The sequence below is a fragment of the Perca fluviatilis genome, chromosome 20 (genome assembly GCF_010015445.1).
Source record: "Perca fluviatilis chromosome 20, GENO_Pfluv_1.0, whole genome shotgun sequence".
Taxonomy (NCBI): Eukaryota; Metazoa; Chordata; class Actinopteri; order Perciformes; family Percidae; genus Perca; species Perca fluviatilis.
In genome coordinates this window covers 21,227,671-21,255,551 of record NC_053131.1, presented here as the reverse complement: position 1 = coordinate 21,255,551, position 27,881 = coordinate 21,227,671, and the positions used below count along the sequence as shown (strand labels likewise).

Genomic DNA, 27,881 nt, shown 5'->3' with positions numbered 1-27,881 from the left:
AGTGTGATAAGGAGAAAGACAGATGCTGTGGACAGTATTCTTAATTAAAAGGTTATTGAACTTATTCAGAATTATATTATAATGTTTCATTTGGAAACAGCTCCATCTTCGAATTCTCTGCTAAGCTTGCACATACCTTTATAGTGTGATAAGGTGAAAGATTGTACCTTGATCATAACAATAACAATGCTTTCATTATTTGACCACTTAACAATGCCTTAAAAGAGCTCTAAGACATTCTCTTAATTGTATGCCCCACAGCAATGCAGATTCTGAGTATGAAGAAAGGACAAGGACAGAATTAAGAAATGAGGACATAGAGACAGGAATTGAGGAGTCAGAGACAGTAAATTATACCATACACGTTTGCTATGGTCCCCAACAGGAGGCTTCTCCTGTGACGCTTTGAGCTGTACTGGGGGTTGCCTTTTTTTCAGATCAGAGCAATAGCCCCTCCAAATGTCTGTGCCCGTTCCTGGTCCTAGTATAGTATGTTGAAAAAAGTGATAAATAAGTCGTGGTAAAGTATGTCAAAAAAAGTGATAAAAAAGTCATAGTATAGTATGTCGAAAAAAAATTGAAAAAAGTCATAGCATATTATTGCAAAAAAAGTGATTAAAAGTCATAGTAGTGTGTCAAAAAAGCCATAAAACAGTCAAATTTTTTCTATGTCGAAAGAAATCATAGTATAGTATGTCGAAAAAAGTGAAAAAAGTCATAGTATAGTATGTTGAAAAAGCGATGAAAAGGTCATGCTAAAGTATGTCGAAAAAGGGGTTAAAAAGGTCATGCTGTAGTAAATCAAAAAAGTGTTGAAAAAGTCATAGTATGTCGAAAAAGTGATAAAAAAGACATAGTATAGTATGTTGAAAAGAGTGAAAAAGTCATAGTATTGCATGTCGAAAAAAGTCACAGTATAGTATATCAAAAAAGGGATGAAAAGTCATGTTATAGTATGTCGAAAAAGTGATAAAAAAGACATAGTATAGTATGTCAAAAATTATGAAAAATACATAGTCTAGTATGTTGAAAAGAGTCAAAAAGTCATAGTATTGCATGTCGAAAAAAAATATAGTATGTCGAAATAGTGATGGTATAGTTGTTGAAAAAAGTGATAAAAACAACATAGTATAGTATTTCAAAAAAGTTATGAAAAAGTCATAGTATAGTATATCAAAGAAAGTCTGGAAGAACATGCAAATTCCCCAAAAAAAAGGGAAAGCCCAGCCTGGGTCAGAGTCTGCAGTGTTTACTTGTTGGAGCAGTGCAAACCTCTAAGCTACTGTGCCACCCGATCAAGTAGGTTGAAAACACTCATAGAATAGTATGTTGAAAAAAGGAATTAAAAAGTCATAGTATACTATGTCAAAAATAGTCATAGTATACTATGTTGAAAAGGTCATGAAAAAGTCATGGAATGGTATGTTGAAAAAGTGATGAATAGGTCATGGTAAAGTATATAAAAAATAGTGATAAAAAAGACAGTATAGTATGTTGAAAATTGTGATATAGTATGTTGAGAAAGTGATAAAAAGGTCATGGTAAAGTATGTCAAAAAAAGTGATAAAAAAAGTCATAATGTAGTATGTCGAAAATAGTCATAGTACAGTATGTTGAAAAAAGTGATCCAAAAGTCATAGTATATTATTTGAAAAAAGTCATAGAATATGTCAAAAATAGTTATAGTATAGTGTATCGAAAAAGTGATGGTATATAGTATGTCGAAAAAAGTGATAAAAAAGTCATAACATAGTATGTCGAAAAAAGTGAAAAAAAAATACATAGTATAGTACGTCAAAAGTAGTCATAGTATAGTATGTTGGATAAGTGATGAAAAAGACATGGTATAGTTTGTCTAAAAAAGTTATATTTGTGAGCTGAAACATTTTCTGATAGCTGAAGGTTTTGTGAATAGTTTCAAGTTTGAATTACATCTGTAGGTGAAAGTAGGTGTGAGGAGTAGCATTTAGAAGTGGAAGAAGCCTGAAGAGGATTTAAATATTGCTCCGTTTACTTACAATGTAAAAAGAAAAAAGCTTAATATTAAAAAAATATATAAATGTTTGGAGAAACATTTAATACAAGCACAAATGTCCCTAAATAGCTGAAAATTTTTGATATTTGAATGTTTTTTGTAGCTGAAAGTATGTAAAAATCGTAGGTGACTGAAAATTGTACGGAAGAATCAGATAACAATACACAATAACCTGTATGTGGATATTTATTGAGGAACATCCCACCTCAGGCTAAGTATACAGACATGCTGTAATTCTGTTGCTTAATAAGCATCCAGGACCTGGCTCTCTGCATGTAAGTGTGTGTCAGAGTGTATGACGCAACCTCAAGTGTTGAGATCTTATCTCATAAAGAGGCTTATAAATGTACAACTATCTCATGTCGCATAAAGAAGGCCACTGATTTATTCCTATTGATCAACTGCTGGGGGCCACGACAGCCTTGTAACGGAGATCAACATTTCCTCACAGCCAAGGCAGTCTGGCTGCACTGAGACATATGCACACAAGTCGTCTGCTGGACTATACAGATTAAAATGGAAATGATGCATGATTTATCACGCTTCACTTGAAAGTAACTCCATGAGAAGAAATACAAGGTGTATTGCAGAAAGACAGACAGGTGGACATACAGAAAGGCATGAATATTGCAAGAGGAAAGTGCACGAGCATTCCATCCCCAACTTTGGCAAGCTTTTAACAAACAAGTAAACTGACACCCAAGTTTACTAAGTGTCTGTGACATCACAGCTGACCAGTGCTAGGCAATGACCCTCAACCTGTCTCTGTATGGTGCCCCAGAGGTGTCATAAAACCCGGGCAGGGAGCTTTGCTTGCGATGACAGAGTGCCAGGCGCTCTCCCACCAGGACCTAATTTCCCCCTGTGAAAATGGATAGCACGTCCATAGCGTAGCTTAGTTTAAAATGCAAAATGTGGACATTATCTGGCATGGAGATTCAGCGGCATCCATCACGCTATGCTAATGCAGCCCAGTGGTTAAGATATTCTAATGTAAGCCACCCTGGAGATGTAGAGGAATTAACACAAACAGAGCAGGGCGGCGGGAACACAGAGGGGTCAGGAGATAGGACAGGAGAGCTACTCCTGAGACAGGCGCTGCCACACACACACACACACACACACACACACACACACACACACACACACACACACACACACAGGCTCAAATAAAATGAAACGCACAACAATGTTTCTGAGCATTTGCAGGCACACATGCTAACACATGCCATAAGATTATCTATACACTATGTCAGAATTACAGTAAACTGCAAGGCAATGCTATCTTTGATATAAACAGTCAAATTGAAAGCAGGAATATTCAAAGAGAGCATAAAAAGCTGTTATGAATCAGTATTTAAACCCACCACCCAAAATCCAGATGCACACACAATAATTGTCTGACAGTATCGACTACATGCTCCCATGTCCGACTCATTCAGACTTTTTCTCCCTCCTGGAATAATGTTTCCATTCACATTACAGCTGCAGGAGCAGGGAGCTTGTTTTCCGCATCCTGCAGGCTATTTGGAGGCCTGTGCAGAGTCCCAGCAGACTTCCTCTTCTCAGCTTAGCTGTGCTTATGAAAGCCCTGTCCCAGTCCCCTGCTCTGCCTGCCAGAGCTGTAAGGGAAGGCATTATTATCATTATATTAATGTGACATTAATTGCTTTTACTTTTTCACTCCATTAAGTGTGCTCTATCTCTTTGGGAGCCTGGCCAGATGGTTTATCACTTCCCGTGCTGTTGGTAGCACCATTAATGGGCTAAGACACTGGGCTATAAAATAATTGCGCCGCAGTGTTGGAAATGTTCATCGCACTAATTGAAAAGTAATTGTGGAGGTATAGTGCAACTGTCACGCCATAAAAGCCTGTCATAGGAGAGGAGGAGGGCTTTCTAGTAAAAAAGGCTATTGTTTGCAGTCATACACTACAGCAAGTGGTCAGCAATGATGGAACAGCCTTTATGCTAAATGTTAACAGGGGCAATGATCCATTGAAAACACGACTCTTTTATTTTCTACCACCTCACATATTAATGTAATAAATACATCACATCATCATTTTATACTGTGGTGATTTACATTATCTTAGTGTTTTGTTATGTCTGTAAACCCTGTCTACATATTGTAAAATTAACACTGTGAGCAGGAGTATATGAGTCAATTAAATGAGTAAAATGACAATGCAGGTCCTGTGATATGACACTGGAGTGCCAGTAATGTCTTAACATTAACATTTGAAGAATCAACTGCAGTTATAGGAGAGTGGCGTAAGATGAAACCAGATGTATTATAGCAGAGATCTCAGACTGAGAAACCTGTAAACTATTGGTTAAAGAAAAGAAAGCATGCAAAGCAGTGAGACTGAATCAATGACTTTGGACACCAAAGCCTCATGGGTTCTTGCCTCAGATAAAACATTTGGTGCATCCCTGATTTTCCATGATACTACATATCTTGATGAGATATAAATCAGAATTACAATTTCAATAACCACAGCGCCATCAGTAATGATATGATTTACTTCTAATGAACTTTGGGATATTACATCGCAGAACTAAGAGTATTACATCGTTAAAGTGTTAATGTAACATTATAAAATGCCATTAAGCTGCCAATTAATCAGCTTGAAAAATAAAAAAAAGGAAGTTTTACTGCTCCAAAAACCTATAGAGTTCTAATTTCTTCGCAATACTGAGTGTGTTGAGAAACAAAACCATGCAGATTTTTCTGTAAGGATCTTATGAAGTTGTTGACAACAGCCAGAGCAAATACTCAAAGTGCATAAAAGAAATTCTATGCATTATAAACCAAGCGTCATAAACATTTGAAGTAGTTTTCCTGAAACTCAGAGCTGTGGGACATGTGGGGATGCAGCTTAGTGAGGGTCCATAGTTTGTGCCTGTCGCTTTATTGATGAAAGCTTGTTGTTTGAGGTGACGCTGTGGGTTAACGGAAGGGCCGGTGGGCGTTCGTTTAAGCCGTCATTACGAAAACAAAGCAGCCTCTCGCTGCTTATCAGCCCCTCATCGACTCCCCTTCCAGCCCCTGTCGTCCAGCATATTGACACCAATTGACTGGGACTTGAGGAAGAACAGGATGGTGAACTTGTCTAACACAGATCAGGGTCAGGGCAAGGGAGAGGGGATGGGGGTGTTTGTTTTGTGTGTGTGTGTGTGTGTGTGTGTGTGTGTGTGTGTGTGTGTGTGTGTGTGTGTGTGTGTGTGAGACCCCCGCTTTCTCCCACATGGATCCAATACTGCTGTGTGTGCTCCAAATCAATGACATGGGGTGAAAACTAGGCCTGAAATTGAAGTGATTGATTCCAGCAGTTATGATGCCACGTTCATTGATGCCTTTTGATTTGCACCACTCTCCTTTCGATCCTTCTTACTTCCAAAATGGCCACAACATCCAGCATAAGGTATGGTAATGTGTGTGTGTGTGTGTGTGTGTGTGTGTGTGTCGCTTTGAGGAAGTACTGTAGGTCAAACAACCAGCATGAACTGTGAGCCACCTCAACCCCTCACCCAACCTCCATCGTTCTTTCCTCCTTCCCAAGGTCAATATCCTGAACAATTAGTCCGAAGAGGAGGAGGAGGAGGAGGAGGATTTGAAGCATGGTCGCACCCTCTCCAAATGCCCCCTCAAGGGCTCAGGGGGGCAGCAACGGTATGTCAGACTAAAGTGAAAAGTGTACCCATTCCCTCTTTATGTCTCCATTTTCTACCCTCATTAGGGCCATTCATGAGCACTTAGAGGCCCCCTGCACATCCACACATCACCCTGGTCAGGTCTGCCCTCTCTTCGATGCACCTTTCCCAATCAAATAACTATCATTAAAAGCACATGTGTATGTGTGTGTGGCAGAGACACAGTCACCTAGCCAGTTGTATATACTGCAATCATACTAATGTAATATTGATTGGTCACAGTCACCATGGCACCAGGACAATAGTCCAGTCCTGCTGGCCACTGGTCAGTCTCCTAGCAGCTTCTCCTCCCCCACTTGGCTGGCTGGATGATCCATACTGCAGCAGATTAAAAGGCATGGCTCTCTCTCTGTCTTTGCATAGAGCTCTGTAACCTATAGCGCACAGGACAGCAGCGTCAGAGGACAAAATCTAAATGTATTCATAAACTTCATCCTCAAAGTGGCAGGTCCATACAGTCGTAAATCTCCAGCTCATCCTCCGCTCCTCTCTTTCTTTCCCCGCCAACGCCCGCTGGCCTGTCAAGCCTCAGAGGAAGAGAAAACAAGAACGGGGCAGTCGTCAGGGAGGAGAAAGAGTGTGAAAATACAGCGAGGGGTGAAGCAAGTAATGTTAAGCTCAGAGAAACTAGTCCCCTGTGAGTCCATGTGCAGCACTACAAAAAAGAAGAAAGAAACGAGACAGAATCATTACATTCAGCTCAGGATTTACTGTTTGTTCTCACAGCAGACTCACCCACTTTTCTAACATACATTAAGAAACTTTGTCTGTTCTGAATATTTTTGGTGAATTCTCACAGTGGTAAGTTGACGTCATTTTGAATTCCAAATATCTGAGACTTGTTTTTTCTGGACAGCTGCGCCCTTCCATCCACCGGACCACACACACACATACACACACGCACGCACACACACACACACACACACACACACACACACACACACACACACACACACACACACACACACACACACACACACACACATGCAAGTTTCAAATATTGCAGCAGAAGTGTTTGATGACAAGAAACGCAGAAGCAGGCAGCTGATGTTCTTGACGTCTCAGCTGCCTGAAAACAAAGAGAACAGGACTCCATTTTTGATTCAAGTGAGTGATTTGCATAGAAAAGTTCATAAGCACGGGACATAAGGATATGGTCATAAAAGAAGGCAATAAAATGTTTAACTATGACAGAATATTAAAACTGGCAGTAAATTGAAGGCAGGCTGCAGAATGACCCTTGTAGAGTGACTTCCTCGGTTGGGACTTCCAATCTCAGCGTATGAGAGGGGCACTCACTGTACACAGAGAATAAAACATCCCCTGCCGACCCCTGACAGATATGGTTGTCTCTCACACTTTCATTCTGCTGGATAGTTAAGATTTAAGATAATGACACAACGACTTTCACGTTGATGCCGACATTGAATCTTTTTAAGAGGCCTCCTGCTGCCGTGCCGGGACGGCCTGTCAGCCACTGGCAGTGAAAGAGTTGAATGTCTTGCGCATACTCGTTTCCCGACGTCAGGAAGAAATTGTTCGTAACATCGGCCCCTCACACTTGTCTCAACTCATTTATTTCAGCCAAGGTCTGCGGATATAAATAAAAGGAAATGTTACTGGAGCATTCAAACTCGGTGCCAGCCTTGAGACCAGTAATGTGACCACATATCATCAAAAGTGCTGAATCTCCCTTTGTCACCACACATGACATGCAATTCCTCCAAACATATTCACATTTTGTTGCCATTCATACAAATAAATAATCACAGGAAGCCAGGACAGTCTTTTAAAGCTGACCTCTACAGTAATACTGAGTGTCCATCAGATTTATCCTGTTGCTACTAAAAATAGATATTATTTACCCCCCACAAGCATTATCTTTAACATACTGGAAATCTTCTCAGCTGGATTTAAAGCTTTTTTATCATGAATGCAGTTCAACAGGTGGTCCATAGATGGAGCTCTTCTCATTAGAATATACATTACATTACATTACAAGGCTGTCCTCGGGTAACTGTGAGCTGTCCTTCATTCTTCTACAGCAACAGAGCTGAGCTGCAGTAAGGGCTTTACCTTTACCTGCCCTCTGTGTAAGCAGAAAACAAGGCTGCTGGAAAACAAACATGCTGCCTTGTTGAGGGAGAAATGTTGAAATATATCTAACTTTGTCTTCAAAAGATAAAGTGACCATTTTAACAGTTGTGTTTCTCTGCCTTACTTAACACACTGGACCCCTTGTGAGTGAGTGTCAAACCACAAACCACGGGTCCCCGGAGCAGTATGACTTAATTGAGCTATCCTGGGAAATCTAATTACAATAATGCACAGAGGATTGTGTAATATTCCCTCTGTTTCTGCTCTAACACCTATCCCTCTCTCTCTCACACACACGCACGCATGCAGGCACGCACGCCCGCCCACACACACACACACACACACACACACACACACACACACACACACACACACACACACACACACACACACACACACACACACACACAAATACAGAGATGAAATGAGTCGGGAGGGTGAGATGAGACATATACACACATGTGTTAGAGGGTTGGGGATAGGCATCCGTAAAACATTTTCACGGGAGATGTTTTAATCACGATTCATGGGCCAGTAAACCTTTAAACAGCAGCCAGTCAGACCTGCTGGGCAGTGAGGACAAAACAATGACAGCGTTATATGATCAAAGAGTGCAGCATGGGGAGGAAATAAAGTTGCTTGCTTCTTTGTTTTTTTCAAAGGATAATATAAATATATAATATATATATATATATTTATTTTTTTAATAGTTCTTCAAAGTTTGTGATAAGGGTCTTTAGCTGAAGGTGGGCGGGTGCACTTAATTTGCTCATTTGATATTATACTGTACAGCTGGGCAATGATCATAGCCATATCACTGTAGAGAGTTATTGAGCAAATCACAGCAATTCAAACGCGGTCATATGCAGTGTATCTCAGTGCTGCTGGGGCCAAGAGACAAGCAATGGAACACACACACTCACACACACACACTCACACACACACACACACACGCATGCACGCACGCACACACACACACACACACCTTGGGTGTCGTTATTGGGATTTCTAAAATAATCCATCCTCTGACTGTGCTTATTGACAGTGTTAATTCCACTGAAAAGTGTCCTAAAATGCCTGCCGATATGTGAGCTTTTACTGCACAAAGACAATAGGAAGAGGTCTGCAGCTGTACACTGAAGGTATTGATGCTTGTCAGGCATCGACAGAGGCAACCTTTATGTCTGGTGTGGACTGACAATGTGAGAGGCACTTTGGGTGACTGCATTTTGCACGAGTGACACTACAAAGGAAGATGACTGGACACTGAAATGAATACATTTGTACGATTGTGTGAGATCAAATTTATCTAAGAGTTCTCTGTGTGTGGACTAAAAACAGAGGCATATCAAGGGATGGAAAGCAGATGTGATTTGTGTATAGTTTCTTATGGAGTCAATACGTGTGTATGTGTGTTTGTGATTGAGTGCAAGGTCAAAAGGACACACAGGAGAGAGACAAGGGGGGGAGCGGTGGTGAACTAAGAGGGGGGTTGCTACTGTGCCCAAGGCCATACCCACACAGACGGACACCATATTGAAATTAGCAAATGGACTGCATAGTGGGGCTTGCTGCCCCATTTGCTTTCCCCTCTTCTCAGGGTGATATACAGATGCACCCAGTGATGGGACATCACCGTTTCAAAGGGGTAGCGGGGTGGGGTATAACAACCCCTCCCCGTCCTAAAATTAAATGGGTCGACTCTTATTTATTTACAGCATGTTTTGCACTCATCCCATAACACTGTAAATTACCTGCATGGTCAAGGCTCCTTTCTCAGGCGAGGAGAGAGGAGAGAAAAGGACATAAAACATGTGATCTATATGATATTTAATTCAGGAATCACATATGATCTGTCAATTTCCATATATCATGCTTTATGAGTAATATTTTAAATACAAAATCACGTTTATGAATATAAATGTGTGAATTACGAGCAGTCATATGTGTTATACGATGTACAATATGTCTATAGGCCCCAGACAGAGTGTCTTGCCAATATTTATGAGATTTCTACAGTCTATCTCGTAAGAGGATAAGGGATGGGTGATTTCCTTGCTAGGGTCTTAGGTGGTTGATCACGGATCTATTTCTCACGTCACGTGCGGTCTTGTCATGCTGTTGACTGAACTCCTTTATTTTTTCTGAAATGCAAATAGCATGAAAATAGAAACAAGGATGATCACAATAAAGAAGATGATGCAGTGCATTTTATGACCTGAAATTCTTCATGTAATTTATTATTATAAACATGATGGAGTTTGGTTGGTTTGATACAAGAAAGCCTGACACCTACTTGAACTTAATTATACAGCCAAGCGGGCAGCGATAGAGACAGTGTGTGTGTGTGTGTGTGTGTGTGTGTGTGTGTGTGTGCGCGTGTGTGTGTGTGTGTGTGTGCGTGTGCGTGTGCGTGTGTGTGTATGTGTGCAGAGAGAATTCCATCAAAGGGAACTCTCTCGGGACCAGACCTGGTCTCTGGCTGAAAAAGGCAGGGGCCTCCTCCATTATGGCAAACAAGTGCATTTGCTTTAAGGCCAGTGGAGATTTCTAACCTTTGCTTGACATGCCGAAAAGGTCAGGCCCATCCGTGGCTTCCCTCAGGAGTTGCGCCTGACCATTTCCTTGCTGCTCCCTTGGACTCCCAGGAAATCCTGGGATCCACGGTACCAACAAGATAGCACAGATTGGCAAATGACGCATGACAAAATATGTCTTTTTGCCTAAATCACAGCTAATTTTGAAGTCATGGTCGGGATATTTTGCCACGTAATAAATGTAGGATTAATAAGAAAACTAAAACCAATATGTATATTTGGTAGAAAAAAAAGGAAAATGAACCTATGAATATAAACAATTCTAATATTTGTTTTCAGTTTTAATATTTCCAAACATGTCCAGAAAATTTGAACAACCACACCTGTACGCTCAGATGAAACAAATGTCTTCATTTAATTCAAAATACAGGCCTGACCCTCAGTATTAACAGGGTAATTGTGTTAAACGCCTGTGAAGTGAGCACATACAAAACCCTGTGTGAGTTTTTCTCTATTTGATGGACGTATCCATGCTTATCAATGTTCCTTATCTCCCTTCATTATTTCCAAACCAGTGGTTAAATTGGAAAAGCCCATAAGAACGCGTGAATACATGGCAGAGGCAATAAAACAGTAGGGAAGAAGAGCCCCCCCACATCCCACAACAGTGTTTTCCTTGGGTGGAGGGAGATACATTCAGCAGATAGTTGGAAATATTTCTGCTCCCCCACAGCTCCATATCAGTGAGCAGCACAGATAAAGATACAGTTGGGCAAATAAATCTCAAATGAAGGAAGAAAAGCCTTCACATGCAGTTATCTTGTGTGTGTGCAGTTTATTACCTGCCCACTGCTCTCTCACAGCGCTTGTGTTCCTGCAATGTTCAAGCGTTAGGGAACAACTAGGTAAAAGCAGTATTTTCTCTGCGGTGCTGGCTGGAGGGTCAGTGTGCTCTCAACCTAACAGGCATCCTGTGTGCACTGGCGGCCCCCTGGTGGTGCGCCTTTCTGTATCCTTTGGGACTTGTTCTCAGGGGGATTTTGTGGGTTTGCTTAATTTCTTATATCAGCAACAGTGAAGTTTTTTTCATGCAGCTCCTTCTGAAGGACCAGAACCACAGTTTGGCCCAGAAACTTATTGACCTGATTATTTCATTTCATTTCTTTGCCATAGATTTTTATCTGACACCTACAGGATATTGATATTAGATAAGAAAATGAGTGTTTAAACTGCACTTATGCCCAAAGTCTCGCCTTTCACTGTGTGATTGCATAATGGTCTGATGAAACATGTAACCAGAGTAATTTGACAAACTGGGACAAAGGTCCACTGATGGCCACTAGGTTTTTTAGGACAGCAGCTCAGCCATGCATTAAGTGGTGAGCAGAGCAGGCGTGTAACCTGATAAATGCACTTAAAACAGTGAAGATGGACAATGAGAGGGCGAAATCTCAGATGGCCCCAGCCTGTGTGCCTGCTAGGCACTTTGACAGCCTATTGATCAGCCAAAGGGAGTCTTGGGCAGGGTCAGAGGTGTGAGTATGCATGGCTCAGATACCGCTAGTGGGACAGGTACAGGACAGCAGTAAGCAGGATCTATTAGGAAATAGATCTACTCTTGAGCCAGTTACATTGTCCTTTTGTTGAAGATCAGACGCGTTGTTGACTGCTCACACTCGCAGTTTCCTCTGTGGAGATGGGTGAAATTTCTCCTCCAATATACACAACAACAAATAGCAATCGGTCTGTTGTTTGAAATTGATGTGACGTAACGTTGTCTGGGACATTGATAGCCCACGGTTGTGAAAATGCCCAGCTCCTGTTATTGAATAGTAATAGGCTTGTCGGCCGGTGCCTCCAATTTCACAAATGGAGCAATAAATACACATAACAGAATCAGGGGAACAATAAGAATGCCCATAAAGGATGGTTGTGACTCAAAAACAAGGAAGAGTGTGGGGAGGAAAAGTGAGAGGAAGGAGGGGTCAAAAGAAAATTTGACAAAGGAAAGAGATGAAAAGTGTGTGTGTGCGTGTGTGAGAGAGAGAGAAACTGACAGAGAGAGAGAGAGAGAGAGAGAGAGAGAGAGAGAGAGAGAGAGAGAGAGAGAGAGAGAGAGAGAGAGAGAGAGATGGTGGCCCCACTCTTCATTTCTGTGCCACAAGCTCTCCTGGGCATTTGCGTGCTCCGTTTTCAGCCTAAGTGTAATTTGAGCCCTGGGTTGATACAAAGTGTATGCAGCAGCTCTGTTCAAACCCAATCACTCACCCTGACGTGTAATCCTTTCCCTCACCATCATCAACGTTGCTTTGGGAATAATGAAACACACTTAAGCAATACACAGCAGTCATACAGCTGCAAGCAGGGCCGCATCTTGATGAGATGTCTCGTAACTCTAATGAAAGGTGTTTTGACCTGTCAATGGAGGTAAATGATTGCCTTGCTACTGTATCTGTGGGAAACGTATTGATGGCGATATCCGGTCCAACCGGATGATTTGCATGAGAAACGAGGAGCACATTGCTTTTAAAAATACAGCACCTGGCAACTGTGCTCTACATTATATTTGTGTGGGGCTCCAGATCTTCTTTTTTCCCATCTTGTCTTATGATGCCATTGTTTCCACAAAGAGGATTATTACAATTAATTGGTTAGCAAGACATTATTTCAAAAAGGGAAATTGGCTCTTATAATTATATAGAGAAGGGAATACTTTAACTCCCTGGAATATCAGCTTCCTGAAATAATGGAGCTGCAGCCCCTCACTCCCCCACCTCCATCAGCGTTAGCATGTCTGTCTGCCTGTTTCCTGTGACGGATCCATTTTCAACAGCTACTGGCCCTGCAGTGGCTGCGGTTGATGGCTGGATGGTTGGGTGGCCTGTGTGAATCTCTGACTGGCTTGCCTTGCTTACTGCCACCCATCTGTGTTCTGCTGGGAGCTCCGATCAGCTCTTTGTTCTGTCCCATTGCTGAACTCCCAGTCAGTAAAGGTAAAGGTACTTTATTGTCACATACACATACATGTAGAGGAATTCATTCTCTGCATTTAACCCATCCCTCAAGGGAGCAGTGGGCAGCCATTTACAGCGCCCAGGGACCAACTCCAGATCTGAGAAAGTGCCTTGATCAAGGGCACTGACTGGAGAACCTAGTACATGTTTTTTGATGGCAGGAGGAAACCCACGCAAACATGGGGAGAAAATACAAACTCCACACAGAAAGGCCCGGAACGACCTGGATTCAAACCCAGAACCTTCTTGCTGTGAGGCCACAGTGCTAACTATTGGGCCACCATGCTGCTCAGTGTGTGTGTGTGTGTGTGTGTGTGTGTGTGTGTGTGTGTGTGTGTGTGTGTGTGTGTGTGTGTGTGTGTGTGTGTGTGTGTGTGTGTGTGTGTGTGTGTGTGTGTGGGTGTTGTTGTGTGTGGTGTGTGTGTGTGTGTGTGTTGTTTTGACTGGCAATAGTAGAATGGGTAAACACACTGAGCAGAGGGCAAGGTGAGAGTAAGGGTTGCTCTACTGGGTGAATGGCTAAGTAGAAACACTATACTGATGGTAAACACAGTAAAGAGAGTGTTTTCTGACCATCACTTTGGTTTAGATTGAAATATCTCAAAAACCATTGGATGGATGGACATTTTGTACAGTGAATCACGGTGCCCAGATGATGTATCTAAATGACTTTGGTGATCCTCTGTCTTGTCCTCTAGTGCCACTATGAGATTTACATTTTTTTGTTTTTATTGACATATCAAAAAGTGATTTGATGGATTGCCAGGAAATTTGGTAGGCTACATATCATCTCATGTTCCCCTCAGGATGAACTGTAATACCTTGACGATTCCTTAACTTTCCCTCTAGCACCTTCATCATGTCAACATTTCAATTTGCCCAATACTTTAGTTTAAGACCAAATACCAGATAAACTAATGGCTTCCCATCAACCTTAGCTACTGTATTAATTAGCAATTGTAAAAAAAAAAAAATTAGCAATTGTTAGCATGCTAAAATGCTAAACTTAGATGGGGAACACGGTAAACACTATACCTACTAAACGTCTGCATGTTAGCTTTGTCATTGTGTTAGCATGTTGACGTTAGCAACCTCACCGAGACGCTAATGTCTTTTTTAAAAGCTGTTACCTTAAACATTATTGGCTCGTACTGGTTGAATATCATATATACAACTTTTCATCTTAGTATTTTGCTTGACAACAGATTTTAAGTTCAAACACAAAAGAATCACAGAGTTCAGGTAGTATTTAATTCATTGATCCTTTACCTTTTTGAAAATCAAAACGTAAAAGTTACACAGATATTGGTGATTCAACGATCAGATATCAATGTACACCATTGCCAAATGATATATTTCACACCATAAATACTCATAGCACAGAAGCAGGAAATCAGTTACCTGCCCCCGTCTGCAATTTGTCATTAAGGGACCAATTCTGACACATTGATGTTCATAAAAACGCATACCTGCTTAGTAACCAAAATGGGGGTCACACCCACTGATGGCCAAGTCGTGTGGTCAACGTGAAGCATGCTTTACCTTTACAAACAGATCTATGAAGAATAAGTGGGAAGAGAAGATCAGTAACTACAATTACAAATAGCCTATTTTGGTAGGAGCACTGAGGGAGAAAAACAATTTTCAATAAAAAACATGGATGGCTCAGGTATGTCACAGACATGTGAGGATGATAAAGAGCAGAAAGTGTTGAATCAGAGAAATATTGACAATATGATAATGAGGTAGTAGTCAGCAGGGCGCTGCATACTTTATTTTCAATGGTATTTCGGCAACCTACTGTATTGACGCTGATATATTTACACACTTAGACACAGCTTGTAATGTAAGACATGTTCTCTTTTACTTAACACAGTGGCATATTGCAAGGTAAAAAGAAAAAGGGAGATGAGAGGACTCCCATTATTATGATTCTTATGGCTGATCATTTTGGGCCACTACAAAATTCTAGTTGTAAAGATTTTCTGCAAAAGTTTTCATTTATACGGCACTTTTATTGAAACAAGCACAAAATTATTTTATCAGTGGAGCAAATCAAATATAGTTCTTCTGCTATACAGGTTACATGTTTCTGATTAGAGGGATTTAGAATATGTCACTTAAAGCATACACATTCTTCCAAATCTAAGTAAAAGCATGCTTTTAGCATGGTTCCAGTCAGAATTGGTCCCTGTTGCATTGCCCAACAGTAAAATAACTCAAGTTATATTGTCACCCTTTACTGTGGAGCTTGCTAACTGGACAGCGGCTAGTTGGGGTTAAGTTGGGGTTGATTGGGTGCTGGAGTGGGTAGTCTTCCTCCCTTATGTGGCCAATAAGGCTGCTGTATAAAAGGCATGCCGGTCGCTGGATCAGTGCTAGCCACTGATATCGCAAAGCATGGCGACAACTCTACCCTACTGCAATGTCACGGATTCCTTTGATCACAGTATCATATTATTGTGACAGTGCCACAATTTATCACATCACATAAAATCCTTCAGTAGTATAAGCATTCACTTCCAACACATTCTCTCTCATATGGAGAAGAGTGGCACGAGTCTGCTGGACTGGACTACAGTAATACTCACACCCAGCGTAACGGACATGTAGCTGAACACAGGGAGAAGGGAGCATGAGGTCTCTCTCTCCCACCAAAGATCACACCTTGTACTGACACACTGTTGGGTTGCTGTTACACTTAGGAGCGTGCTAACACTTTGTTTCTTGCAAAGCTATGCACACGTGCACGCTTGGGCATCCGGAGGTCTCCTCACAGATGCCTGCCTGCTTCTTGGCCGGTGGGAAGGGTGTTACTCCGCACTAGCCTGTGTCAACATGAGGTCAAGAAGAAGTGTTCCTCGAGTCGACTGTACTCCTGGAGGGAGGCCGGGCAGACAACCTCCTGCTAGGTTAAAAATAAACCCAGTGTTAAGTGCCACCACTCCCGCTCTGCACCTGCCATTTACCTCTGTTTGGTCAAAGCTCTATAAATGCAGGCACAGCTATTAAAAGACGAGGAGGTGTCTTAAATGGTGAGAGCAGATGCTGGGCACCTTGCTCCCTGTGTGTGGGATGACTCTGCCATGGGTTTAAAGGGGCCCAAAATAGAGTGGTTGACATATGGGCCTCTGATTGTTTGAACAAGGAATCTCCTGGACTTCTGCCACTCTGCATAAATCCTTTGATACTGCCACACCAAACACGCTGATTATCTTTCACCTAGCCCGAATCAGGTCATCTATTTGCATGCCAAGTGGCAATTTCCATGGGCTTAAACAATGACCAAATTTGGGGTTCAATGGGTTACATGAACAGCACCGACACAAACCACTACAAGGAGAGGAGGAACACTAGCGTGCAGTGGTGTGTCCCACTGGTGGGAACTGAGATACACAGGCATGGTCTTCTAAACAACAGCAGCATTGAAAAGCACATGAAAGATAGAAGGTTAAGCCTGGTTTCCCCACAGCTCCCTTTATTGCTGAGTTACTACAGAATAAGACAACTGACTAATTGTACCTGCCTATGCTAGTTTGGTTAAACACGGGACCAGCAAGTCTTCCAGTCTGAGACAGATCCACAAAGATCACACGGTTTACTGCTCTGGAGAGGTATATCCAAGGACATTTAAACTGATAAGAGTTCACATTTAGGTAACAATTTTAGTTCATTTTTTTTTCCAGGAAGAGAACAAGAGAAAATGGCCACCAAGTTTACCAGACTTTAAACTGTACACTCAGTCTTCCATTAATAAATATATACATGTCCTGGTCAAGTCCAGGAAAAACATAACTGTGAGACTGTTTATGGTTGTTGACACCTCTGCTGTCTTCAGAACAAATTTAAGGAACCTTTAGTTCTCTGAAAAAAGTAACCTCTTGTTATTAAGGACAGGCAACTACTTATTCTGAAGATGCTGAGGGGCAGAGGGGTCCTTCTTCATTTACAGCATGACCACTGACGATTAACAAAAACCAAAAAAATTATTACTGTACATAGTATTTCTTATATATTTTAAATTAATCTGCATCATTTTTATATTTATACTAATAACCAAGTTTTGCATTTGTTCTTTTTTATTTAGTGTCCCAGGGTTCCAGGAGGAGGAGTGAGAGAGTTCAGTCCCTCTCCTGCCTAGCACAGTCAGTGGGGGTCTCCTTCTCCTGCGTACCCTCAGCCTTGGTTCAAGTCACTTTCTGTATCACTAATGCAGCCCTCCGCCGTTGCTGTGGCCAATAAGCCACCCTCCGATCAGACCTTGGCCTCCAGCATCTCCAAGAAGAGTTTGTGCATGGGCACCTTTCCCTGCACCTTGATGCTGTAAAAGTGCTGCACCGCCTTGGTGGCCGTCTGCCGCAGCAGAGGCAGGGTCATGAGCAGCTTGCCTGCCCGCCTCGGGTCCTCCTGGTGCTGGCTGCTCTCGTAGTCCTGCAGGGCCTCGTGGAGAGCGTCCTGAAGCTTCTGGACCGCCTCCATGTCCTCTATGTGCATGGAGTCTGATGGGACGAGAGCAGAGAAAGGAGCATGAAGACTGATGGATTTTCAAATTTGACAAGAGGAAAAATAGTAACTTGTAAGAAATGTAGTTTGCACTTTGAGACACTGGTAATATAACAGGAGTGATGGGAAATGGATTTTTCTAAAACTAAATTAAATCTCATGATTGATCTTTACTGCTCTGCCAGGAGCAGTAAGGTAGGGAACACATTATCATTATAACTCACACCTTGACAAGATAAAGAATAGATCATAAAAAACTAAACAAAAATACAACATCTGCTTTATTTCATTTATTTAGTCTTTGGTGGACTGGGCGGGCTATTCATACGGCCCTTGACCAGAGAGACTGAAAATCAATGTTTTCCTCCAGTAACAATGGCATGAATAGCACCCAATCTTTTCTGAGCGAGTACACAGATTAAACACCTCACTGTTCCAAAGGACTGATTGTTTACAGAAAAAAAACAACAATGGAAAAAAGGGGCTCCATTAGAGAATTGGAAGCAATAAACAAGCCTGAGATGAATACAACACTTCCTTTCAATTAATTTTTTTCCTTCTCTCTCAAAGGAGTTTCTGACCATCAGAGTGGAGGGAAAACAAACACTAATGGGGTTATTTTACAGCTACACGCAACAACTCATATAGCAGTTAAAAACAAACATTTAGATTTTCCTGTAAATGTTCTGTTATTTGACTTTATTTCTATATTGTACTGAACAAAGACTGTGACACACTCAGTTACAGTGATCCCAGATCTCTTTCCCACCTCCTGACCAGTTTTAGAGCAGTCTACAGTTTCAGTCTGGCTTCTCTCTGGTGTTCTTTGCTCCTATACTGCCACTGTTTTTTTACAGATCCTTCTGTACAACATCATGTTACACCACTCCCCTCTCATTCTCGCCCTTTTCTGCCTCAGTTTCTATCTCCCAGCCCCTCTCAGGGACAGTTCGGGGTCGTGGTATCTCTCACTGGTTAACCGGTGTCTGGCACTCAGGTGGCGGCATGTCATTGGCTGCCTGACTCGTCTCACCTTGGCGGTGCATATTTTACCACACGGGACAATAAAAGGCAAAACAGATTTCAGACTTCGCCCCAAATTCATTGACTGGAACAACTGTATTCCCAAGACCTTGAGACATTTCTCACCCTGACGGTTTTCAAATCCACAGTGGTAAAATTAAGTAGGTCGTTTTGTAAAGTGAATGTGGGAGGGAGGGAGGTGAGAGGGGGAGGATGGAAGAACAAAAGGCAAAAAAGAAAAAAAAAAAGAAATCTCAGATGAGGATGTGGTGTAACATAATTATCTCTTGTTCTTTTCACAGAGGCTGGATTCACAACATGCTGCATTTTTACAAATCAAAAGTCATATTTTCTTCTATTTTCCATGCTCACAAACATGTTTTAGCAATAAACCTTATTTGAACCTACAATAATTGAATGTTTTGCAGCGAGGAAAAAAAGAGAGGAGAAAATAAAAACAGAGACAACTCAAGAGATGGGCAGGAAAAGAGTGCAGGAGACAGCAAACACGCAGTGTGTAGTCTTTGGAGGAGGGGCAGACTAAAAAACAACTTTGAAGAAACAATTTCCTCGCAATCCATCAGTGAGCTCACGTCGATCCGATTGATAAACTGCTAATTACAAAATCAATCGCTATGAATTTTCACAGCTGTCAGACAGAGGGGCTCCCAGGAGAGCGATCTCCCAGAGACCTTGTTCTAACATTCTGGACACCCCCGCCCCCTCTTCCTCTTCTCTCCTCGACCCCCATCTCTCCTCGTTCCCACACCCCTCCTCCCTATCAAAGCACTGTTGTCTGAAAGCAAAGGCCCACCATCAGCATTTTCATTTTTCAGCCCTGGACAAAACAAGGGAAAGCGGCCCAGTGACCCAGGCGTGCATTGATCAGAGCGGGACAGGTCCTGCCTGCTCAAAAGGAGCCTGTCAATAGCGGCGTGCCGTCTTCGCATTGGAACAAACGAGGCCCATCACTCGCTGATACTCATTCCATTCGACTTAACACATTTTATTGACAGCCCCTGTGCTCCTAATGAAATGCTAAATTTATCTCCCGTGGCTGCTGTGCCCTGCAGCTACTGTTATGGAGATGGAGAAAGAGCGAGGAGAGGGAGTGCTGGAGAAATACCACAACATGGAAGGTGTTCAATTAAAAAAAGCTCACTCCTCCATCCCTCTTTCCCATACACTGCCCTTATCTTCTCTCCATCTCTCCATCTCACGTCCCAAACTAAAGGTTACACTGAAAAACTCCTGAAAAACTAAGAAATGTCATTTCTGAAACTGTGTCAGACAATACCTTACTTTTTCTGGATATTATACACTAGTGTAGTCTAATGTGCATTACTCAGAGGACCAGTCAGGAAAAAGCTAAATATTCTGAGTGAGTAATACACTTTTATAAAAATGTCTTTATTTTAAAAGAATAACTACAACTTCAGTGTATTCTTCATATATTGTGTGCATATGAATTTGTTATTTCAGTAAAGTCAAATTGATTTTTGGTTTGCATTTATTGTGCAAGAAATCTACTATTATTTTGTCATATTTCACTGAATGCAATAATGCTTTTACAACATTAATTAGAAAAACTGAGTCAGAATAATAAGATGTTTTTAAAACAAAAATAAATGACATTATGGAATGAAACAGTAGGGGTAATATTGACGGGTTTGTTCTTCTGAAAGTAACTATAATTATAAATATAAAAAATAGATTATTTACATATATGGTTAATAAGATGACTAGATGGCTAAATTAGAATAACAGTGATTTATGCTGCTTTCATATTATTAACACAATTGTTATGTTATTATTATAAATTACTATACTATATATATATAGTATGTATATATATATATATATATATATATATATATATACATACTATATACTATATATATACTTTTTGTGATTATGAAATCAAATGAAATAAATCATTTCACTTTTTTATTGAGGTTATTTTATATTTTTCCTGATGCTCATTTAAGATATACTGCAGTTTTCATTAAATTGCCACCTGAATGGTATTTATGATGCGTCGGTGTGTTGAAGACGGCCCACCTGAGTTGGCGAGAGCGATGGCCTTGAGGGTGACAAACTCCTCCTTCTCCACTTTGAGCTTCTTGTATTTGCGGACCAGCTGCAGGATGGAGACGTAGAGGTCGAGCAGGCCCGTCAGCCGCGAGTGCTCCTCGTCCATGATGTAGTCTTCGGCGTACACCAGCTCGTCCTCGTATGGCAGCGAGCGGAACACGATGCTGAGGATGAGGATCTCCATCCAGGCGCTTTGCAGTAAACTCATCTGGTCTCCCAGAGAGAGAGAGGAAAAGCCTGGGGGGACAGAGGGGGGAACTGTTTGAGGACAGGAAGACTGCATGACAGAGGGGAAATAAAAATGGAGCAGAGTCTTTGTGTTTATGAATTTCTGTTCAAACATGCATAGGTGTACCTCTTCAACCAGACCGTCTTCTTTCATAAGAGTTTTAAAAAGTAAAAGAAAGTATTTCAAAGTAAAAGAACAGACGGCACTTTGACTTGATCAGTAAACCAAACACGACTTGTCAAGCCCACGTAGCTTGGAGTACATGTCGAGGCACATGTTGGAGAGTGGTGTTTAATTTTAAATGCACAGTGGAAGTTCCTCTTTGAAGCCGGTGTCAGAGCACTTGAGTGGGCTTTAGTGTAAGTGAGGACAGTAAATCGGTGCAAAGGTCTGGGATACACAAAGCCATATGGTTACCCCTTGTATCCTGTCACACCTCTATTGGTGTGCAGGGGGATTAGCACTGAGACACATTCTCATTGGAGGGGTTGAGGACATGACATGCACTGTGTCGCAGGAGGAGGTGATGAGAGGACATACATACACGCACAGCAACACGCACAGATACATAAACATGTGTCAACCAGGAAAACAAAACTGACACACATGTGCACATGCGGATCATGACACCTATAATGTATGCACAAAAAAAAAAAAAACACCCCCCCCCCCCACACACACACACACCCCACACACACACACACCCCACACACACACACACACACACACACACACACACACACACACACACACACACACACACACACACACACACACACACACACACACACACACACACACACACAGAGCAGAGAGCACAGGGGTCACATGATTCAAGCCCAGCCTGAAGACCTGCTTAAACCCAGGGCCTCATTCTCCAACAGCAGCTGGATGAGCTGAAATTGGCTCGGGCACATCAAACCACTGTCATTTCCCCTTCAACACCACTACATATGCTCAAAATAGAACATTAAATAAAACAAACGGTGAGATCCCCAAAAGATGAGCTGTGAGAAACTCAAACAAATTAAAAAGGGTAAAGGCAAAAAGAGAAAGGAAAAGAGAGTGAGGAGCAGATAGCCATCTCATCCTTTTTTCCTACGTACTACCCTTCAGCTGTCAATAAACTGCATGAACACCCCCCACTCTTTCCCCTCCATCTCCCACCTCCCCTCCTGCTGCACAGCATGCCTGCAGGCGGCCCATTCTGACAGCACATTAGGCTCTTCAGCTCCGCCCCTGATTAATATGATTGCTTTTACAAGTTTGCTGTTGCCACGCTACCTGCCACTGCGTGATTAAGAGGCGATAGATTACAGTATTGACCAGGGCGCTCACTGCACCTATTCTTAAATATAAATGATCTCACTGGGGAGCCTGATGTTTATCTTCTTTTGCCAGGACACCATGAAAACACACACACATGCACGCACGCGCACATGTGCAGGTTGAGAAGAACAAGAGACATGATGAGGAAGCGTGAGAGAAAGTGAAAAAGAAACACGATGGAGAGAGAGAGAGTCAGGCAGAGAGAAAAGAAGAGCCAGGGAGAGTAGTACCTGAGTGTTCAATTTCCCTTATCGTGGTGATGACCACTGCAGGGGAAGAGCTGGAGGATACATTAATTAATTGATTGTGATCAGAATGTGAGGGCCTTCACATTTTGAAGGGGAATCAATAGTCAGTAGAATAGAGTGCTAACAGAAAGGTGCTGGTGCCCAGCTGGACTGGTCAGAGGTCTGACGAGCCCAAATTAGACCCAACAAAGCAAACTGCCGAAAGCACTCAAAACACTTGGCCATTATCAGTGGAGGCAATAAGCCATATTTTGTAAAGGCCTGTACCATTACACATATCCAGACTGCATCTTAAAATCTTTTGTTATGTTATTTCCTTGTCTGCATACATGGCTATTAAGTTGTACTGACTGTGGACTGGCTGGAGGGAAAATTGTCATGCAAGCGTGGACGTGGTCTTGATTGCCGCATCAGGTTGGCATCACAATCCCAGGCAAGGCTTTTCTAGCCTTTTAATGCCAAGGAGGGCTGAAGCGGAACTAAAGCGCTGTTTCCAATGTGACAGCTCGTGTGAAGGCCTTGTTCAGGGTTTGTTGGAGAGGCTTTAGCGTTGTTCTGATACAGCAGACACCTCTCAACCATATGCACACATGCAGACCAGCAGCCTACAATTACCTTTGACGCTAAAAGTCCTTGAATTTAATTCAGTGTTGTGCGATGGAAGGTGGTGTTTTTCCCCTGCTCCATCCCCTCTCTTCAGGGCCTAAATTATCGCTCCAAATGGGATCTCGTGTCGGTGCCTCGCCTTTTTCCACTCAATTTAATCGAGTAATGAAGTGACTTCCCGACTCTGCAGGTCACACGCGCTCCGGCCGCCGCACTCTGAAGGTGGCCCGGTTAAGTGCCGTCGGAGTGGGTGATTTCCTCTAATGAAATATCAATATTTACATCTTCATTTCCAGCCCACTGCCTTGGCGGGGTTTGACCAAACATGACACAATATTGACCAAATCAGAGAAGCCTGTCTGCGCGTTTGAAGGGCCTTTTCCACTCCACTGCTGAGTGCACCGGCAGATTTCTGTCTGGAAGTGTGTTGTGGCAGGTATACAGAGATAATAACAATGCAGTGCTTTTCTTTGTTCACTTTGACTTAAGCACCCTGCTCATATAGCAACCATATGCCTCAGAGGGATTTTCACTTTCAAAATGATCACAGGGGACATATTTAATTCTGCATTGGTATGACTGAAATTTAGTATAATCAACAAAAAGAAAAAAATTGAAATATAGGTGAAAGAGAAACAACACTACAGAGCAGCCCAACTGACCACTAACTGCATCATTACATTATCATTCATAGCTCAAAGGGTGAAAGCAAGATCACTAAAGACCAACAACAGAAGCCAAAACCATCACCTCTCCCTTTATCTCCCCAAAAGCACTCGGCTGTGGGCAAGAGGGGGCAGCCCAAACCCACAGACGGCTGCTTCAAACCCCTCGCAGAGATTAATCAGAGCACCGTTTCATCTGCCAGAGCACAGGACGGTCCAAAATGAAATGCTGTAGATTTCTGTTGAGCTGGAGTTCATATTCTATTAATTTATTATTGTTTCCCTCTCCCCGAGGGCCATTAGCGCAGGTAATAAAAAGAGATGTAATTACGAGGCACGGTGGCCCCCTCCAGCTGCAGCCCCCTCGTAACTCACCCTCAATCAGACAACAGAGCAGACAGAGGGTAAAAAGGAAGAAAAAAAATAGCGAGAGAGAGAAATAGAGGATAAAAGAGAGGAGAAGATATGGACCAGAGAGGGAGATAAGGAAGAGAGAAAGAGAGCAGCAGCAGGCAGTGAAAAGGGGAGCATGAGGAGAAAAGGAAAAGGGAGATAGAAAGAGGAAAGAGAGTAATTCTGGCTGGACAGCAGCTGATCTATCATGGCTAGCTATCAGAAGGACAAGCAGGCCCTGAAGACTTCTGCCCAGCGGCAATCTCACCTCAGCCAAGTCAAGAGCTCTCCGGGCTCCAGTTGGAGTAAAACTGCCCCTAACTGGACCCCAGAGGTTCCGCACGTCTTTCTTTTTTTCTAACCTCAAACTGAGCAGAATGATCATGCTGCCATAAGCTTATTCTATATCAAAGCTTTTTATTTTAGATGGCAGTTTGAAAAAAAAGGGGACAAGGGGAAAATGTATGCACCTCTGATTTGTATAGATTCCTCTGATGTGGCACACTACGATGTAAGATGTATAACCAATACAGGAATGAAGGGCAATTTTGAGCAGCTTCTGTGTGTGTGTGTGTGTGTGTGTGTGTGTGTGTGTGTGTGCACAGGCTTGTTTGTGTGGATCTGTGTGTGTGTGCAGCTGCCGACCATGATTCTTCTTGAATTTACATGACAGCGTCAGGAGGACCCAATCAATAGCAGCTTGGTAATAAATTGCTGCGCTTGACATAAATAATTTGACCTGCAGTCCAGCCACATGTACAACACAAACAGCTCAGTTTGCTGCGAGCATTCCCTGGACACTGATTTGATGACACAAAGGCTGTTTTTATATGGGACAAAATCATGTCAATACAAACTAAATTGACTGGGTGAAAAAGAGGTTGATGATTTTTCTTCTTGCGCTGACTTTCAGGAGAGTCCGCTATCTGCCTTCTTTTAACGTAATAACCAGCCCATTATCCCATTGTAAGTAGCTTTGGAATGGTTGATTTGACCAGTAGCCTGTGAACGTTATAAGGTTGAAGAACGTTAAATACAGTAATCCCCTTGTTTTAATCTGCACCCTATGACCTCCTGACCCTAACAGAAAAGTCTTTAGCCCTCCCTAGGGTCCCACTGCCCAATACTGACGTTACATATCTCTGTTAAGCCCCATAGGCCGGGGCGAATCAGGCTTTAATCATTGCCATAATTACACATAATTTATCTCCGCTGCCATCAAGCAACATTGCTTAATGAGGGATGGCGCTCTGCTGACGATCACTTTAAGGCACTTTTTCAGCATATAAGATTTCCTACAAAGCATTTTATATAAAATATGACACCAAATTTGACACCGATGTTACAGTTTCAGATTTTAGATTCAACTTGATGACAATATGAACAGTGCACACACATAATTGTGATGCTGGATGTACCTGCTCATGTGTCACAGTAGCTAAACAAAGCCCTCCCCCACCCTGCCTGGCAGATGTCCCTTTCCTGGCCCTGCATTCTCCTGACTGCCTGTCTGCCTCCAATACGCCCCCATCTCAATCTCCCTGCAGCTTTTCCGCCTTCCTCTCGCTCTCATGCCGGGGTTCAGGCCTCAGCATCCACCTGATTGCTCAATCTATCTTTATCTCCTGTGTTGAAGCCTACGTCAGAGGGTAAATTGAATATACTAAGAGCTGTCTGTTGGTGTCTATATTTAATAAAGTGCACTGATGAGGTGCTGATTTATTGCCGGGCAGTATTCACACTATTACAAGGAGATTACGCAGCTTGAGTGGGATCAGGCTGGCAACACAGTAAGTAGATTTCACAATTTAATGGCAAAGAGAAAACAGGAGCCCAGAGGGGGCTGGAGGAGGGTGGGCTGATGGGTGGGTGGGTGATTATGGTGGAGGGTTGAGCTGACACAAACACGACAACATACAAGAGGCGCGATCTCTTTTTAACATCGCTGCCTCCATGCTAACAACTAACCCACCAGGCGGTTGTCTGTCAAATGCGGAGCTGATGAGCTGCAATCCAATAAAGCACAGATGATGACTATTCCCAAAACGCCAGTAATGAATAGAACAACACCAACAAGACAATTTCATTAGATTAATCTGATCTAAATCTAACACTGAAAAATGCAATAACACACAATGATGAAATTATTTTTAAGCATTAAAAAAATCTAAATGTATTTAGGTCGTAAACATGCTGTTTGAATATTTTACATTCTAGGGGTGACATGCCAGAGCAGAAATATATTTTATTGTGTAGGAGCAAAGCAGCAGCAGAGAGTCAATGTTTGCTTGGCCCTTTAGCCTTCCGAGAATTCCCAGCTGAAAACACCCCTGGGAAGATGGGGAGCGGGCAAACACCAAACGAGTACCTCTTGAATAAGCAGCATGCATGGCAGTTTTTACATATGAACACATGACATTCCCACTGCGGGTGGGAAGCAATGTGGGGTGGCATAAGGCCACAGGGGTCACACTGGTATCCCGCCACTCCTGAAGAAGGCAGCAATGTCAAGGTGGTAAACAGGTTCTAGGGTATTAAAGCTGTCAGTATACATCCCTAAACCTCTAGGACGGAGTGAAATGCTGCTTTACGGGATGGAAGGGGCCAGAGGGGTGGACAGTGAACTGCTATGTGTGTCAAAGGTTGTTAGCACCTTACGAGCAACAAGCCATCTGTCAGCATCCCCCTAACACTGCTCCTAATGACCCTACCCCCCTCAGGCAACAGCCGTGTTAGACTCTGCTCCATGGTGCTATTTGGAGCAGTGACACTAGTGTCCAAAAGCTCCGCAGTGATTATCAATTAATCAAAGGCAGATTCAGAAAGAGGGCAAGGCTACAGTCTGGCAATGGCAGATATGTGACACCAGCCTTCAATATCTGCCTCATTAAACTAAGATAACAAGTGCACCTGATCCGATTGATTAATTGTGTTCTTGATTTCTGAAATTGTAGAACAAAAATCTGTAAAACCTGAAAAGCACATCATGTGTGCAAACTGACCTTTCATGGTATGCTCAATAGAGCCAGGATGACAAAGTTGACATTGGACCCTGTAAGGCAAATATACCATCTACACTAATGATAGAGCTTTGATATCCTCCAATCGCCCTCCAATTAAAACTCAATAGGGCCACTCTACTCCACATTATGCCAATTTTGAAACACATTTTCAAATGTTAGCTGAGAATAGGGGAAATTAAAAATCAATTGGGAAAAGGTAAGTGCCAATTTTCACGACATTTAAATTGTTACATTTGGACTTTAGTTATTGGCCCATCTGTCAATGGCCTAATCAATGTGGTCTACTTCATAATGAACTGTTAATCTTTTTAATTCCATTGCCTAAGGCTGCAAAAATCTATCAGAATGCAATCAGCAGTTTTTTCCCC

At 42.3% G+C, this 27,881-nt stretch overlaps 1 protein-coding gene across 10 annotated transcripts in view; it reads right to left on the bottom strand.

Moving 5' to 3' along the window:
- Window positions 1–14,629: 14,629 nt before the first annotated feature.
- Window positions 14,630–27,881, bottom strand: part of esrrb (estrogen-related receptor beta) — a 48,108-nt gene continuing 34,856 nt past the window's right edge. For all 10 annotated transcript variants that reach the window (XM_039785960.1, XM_039785961.1, XM_039785962.1 and 7 more), the window contains 2 exons: window positions 20,988–21,257; window positions 14,630–17,899 (listed from right to left, as the gene is read on the bottom strand). In XM_039785960.1, coding sequence (XP_039641894.1) covers window positions 17,655–17,899; window positions 20,988–21,257 — 515 coding nt within the window. In that variant the 3' untranslated portion in view covers window positions 14,630–17,654. The remainder of the gene's footprint in view (window positions 17,900–20,987; window positions 21,258–27,881) is intronic.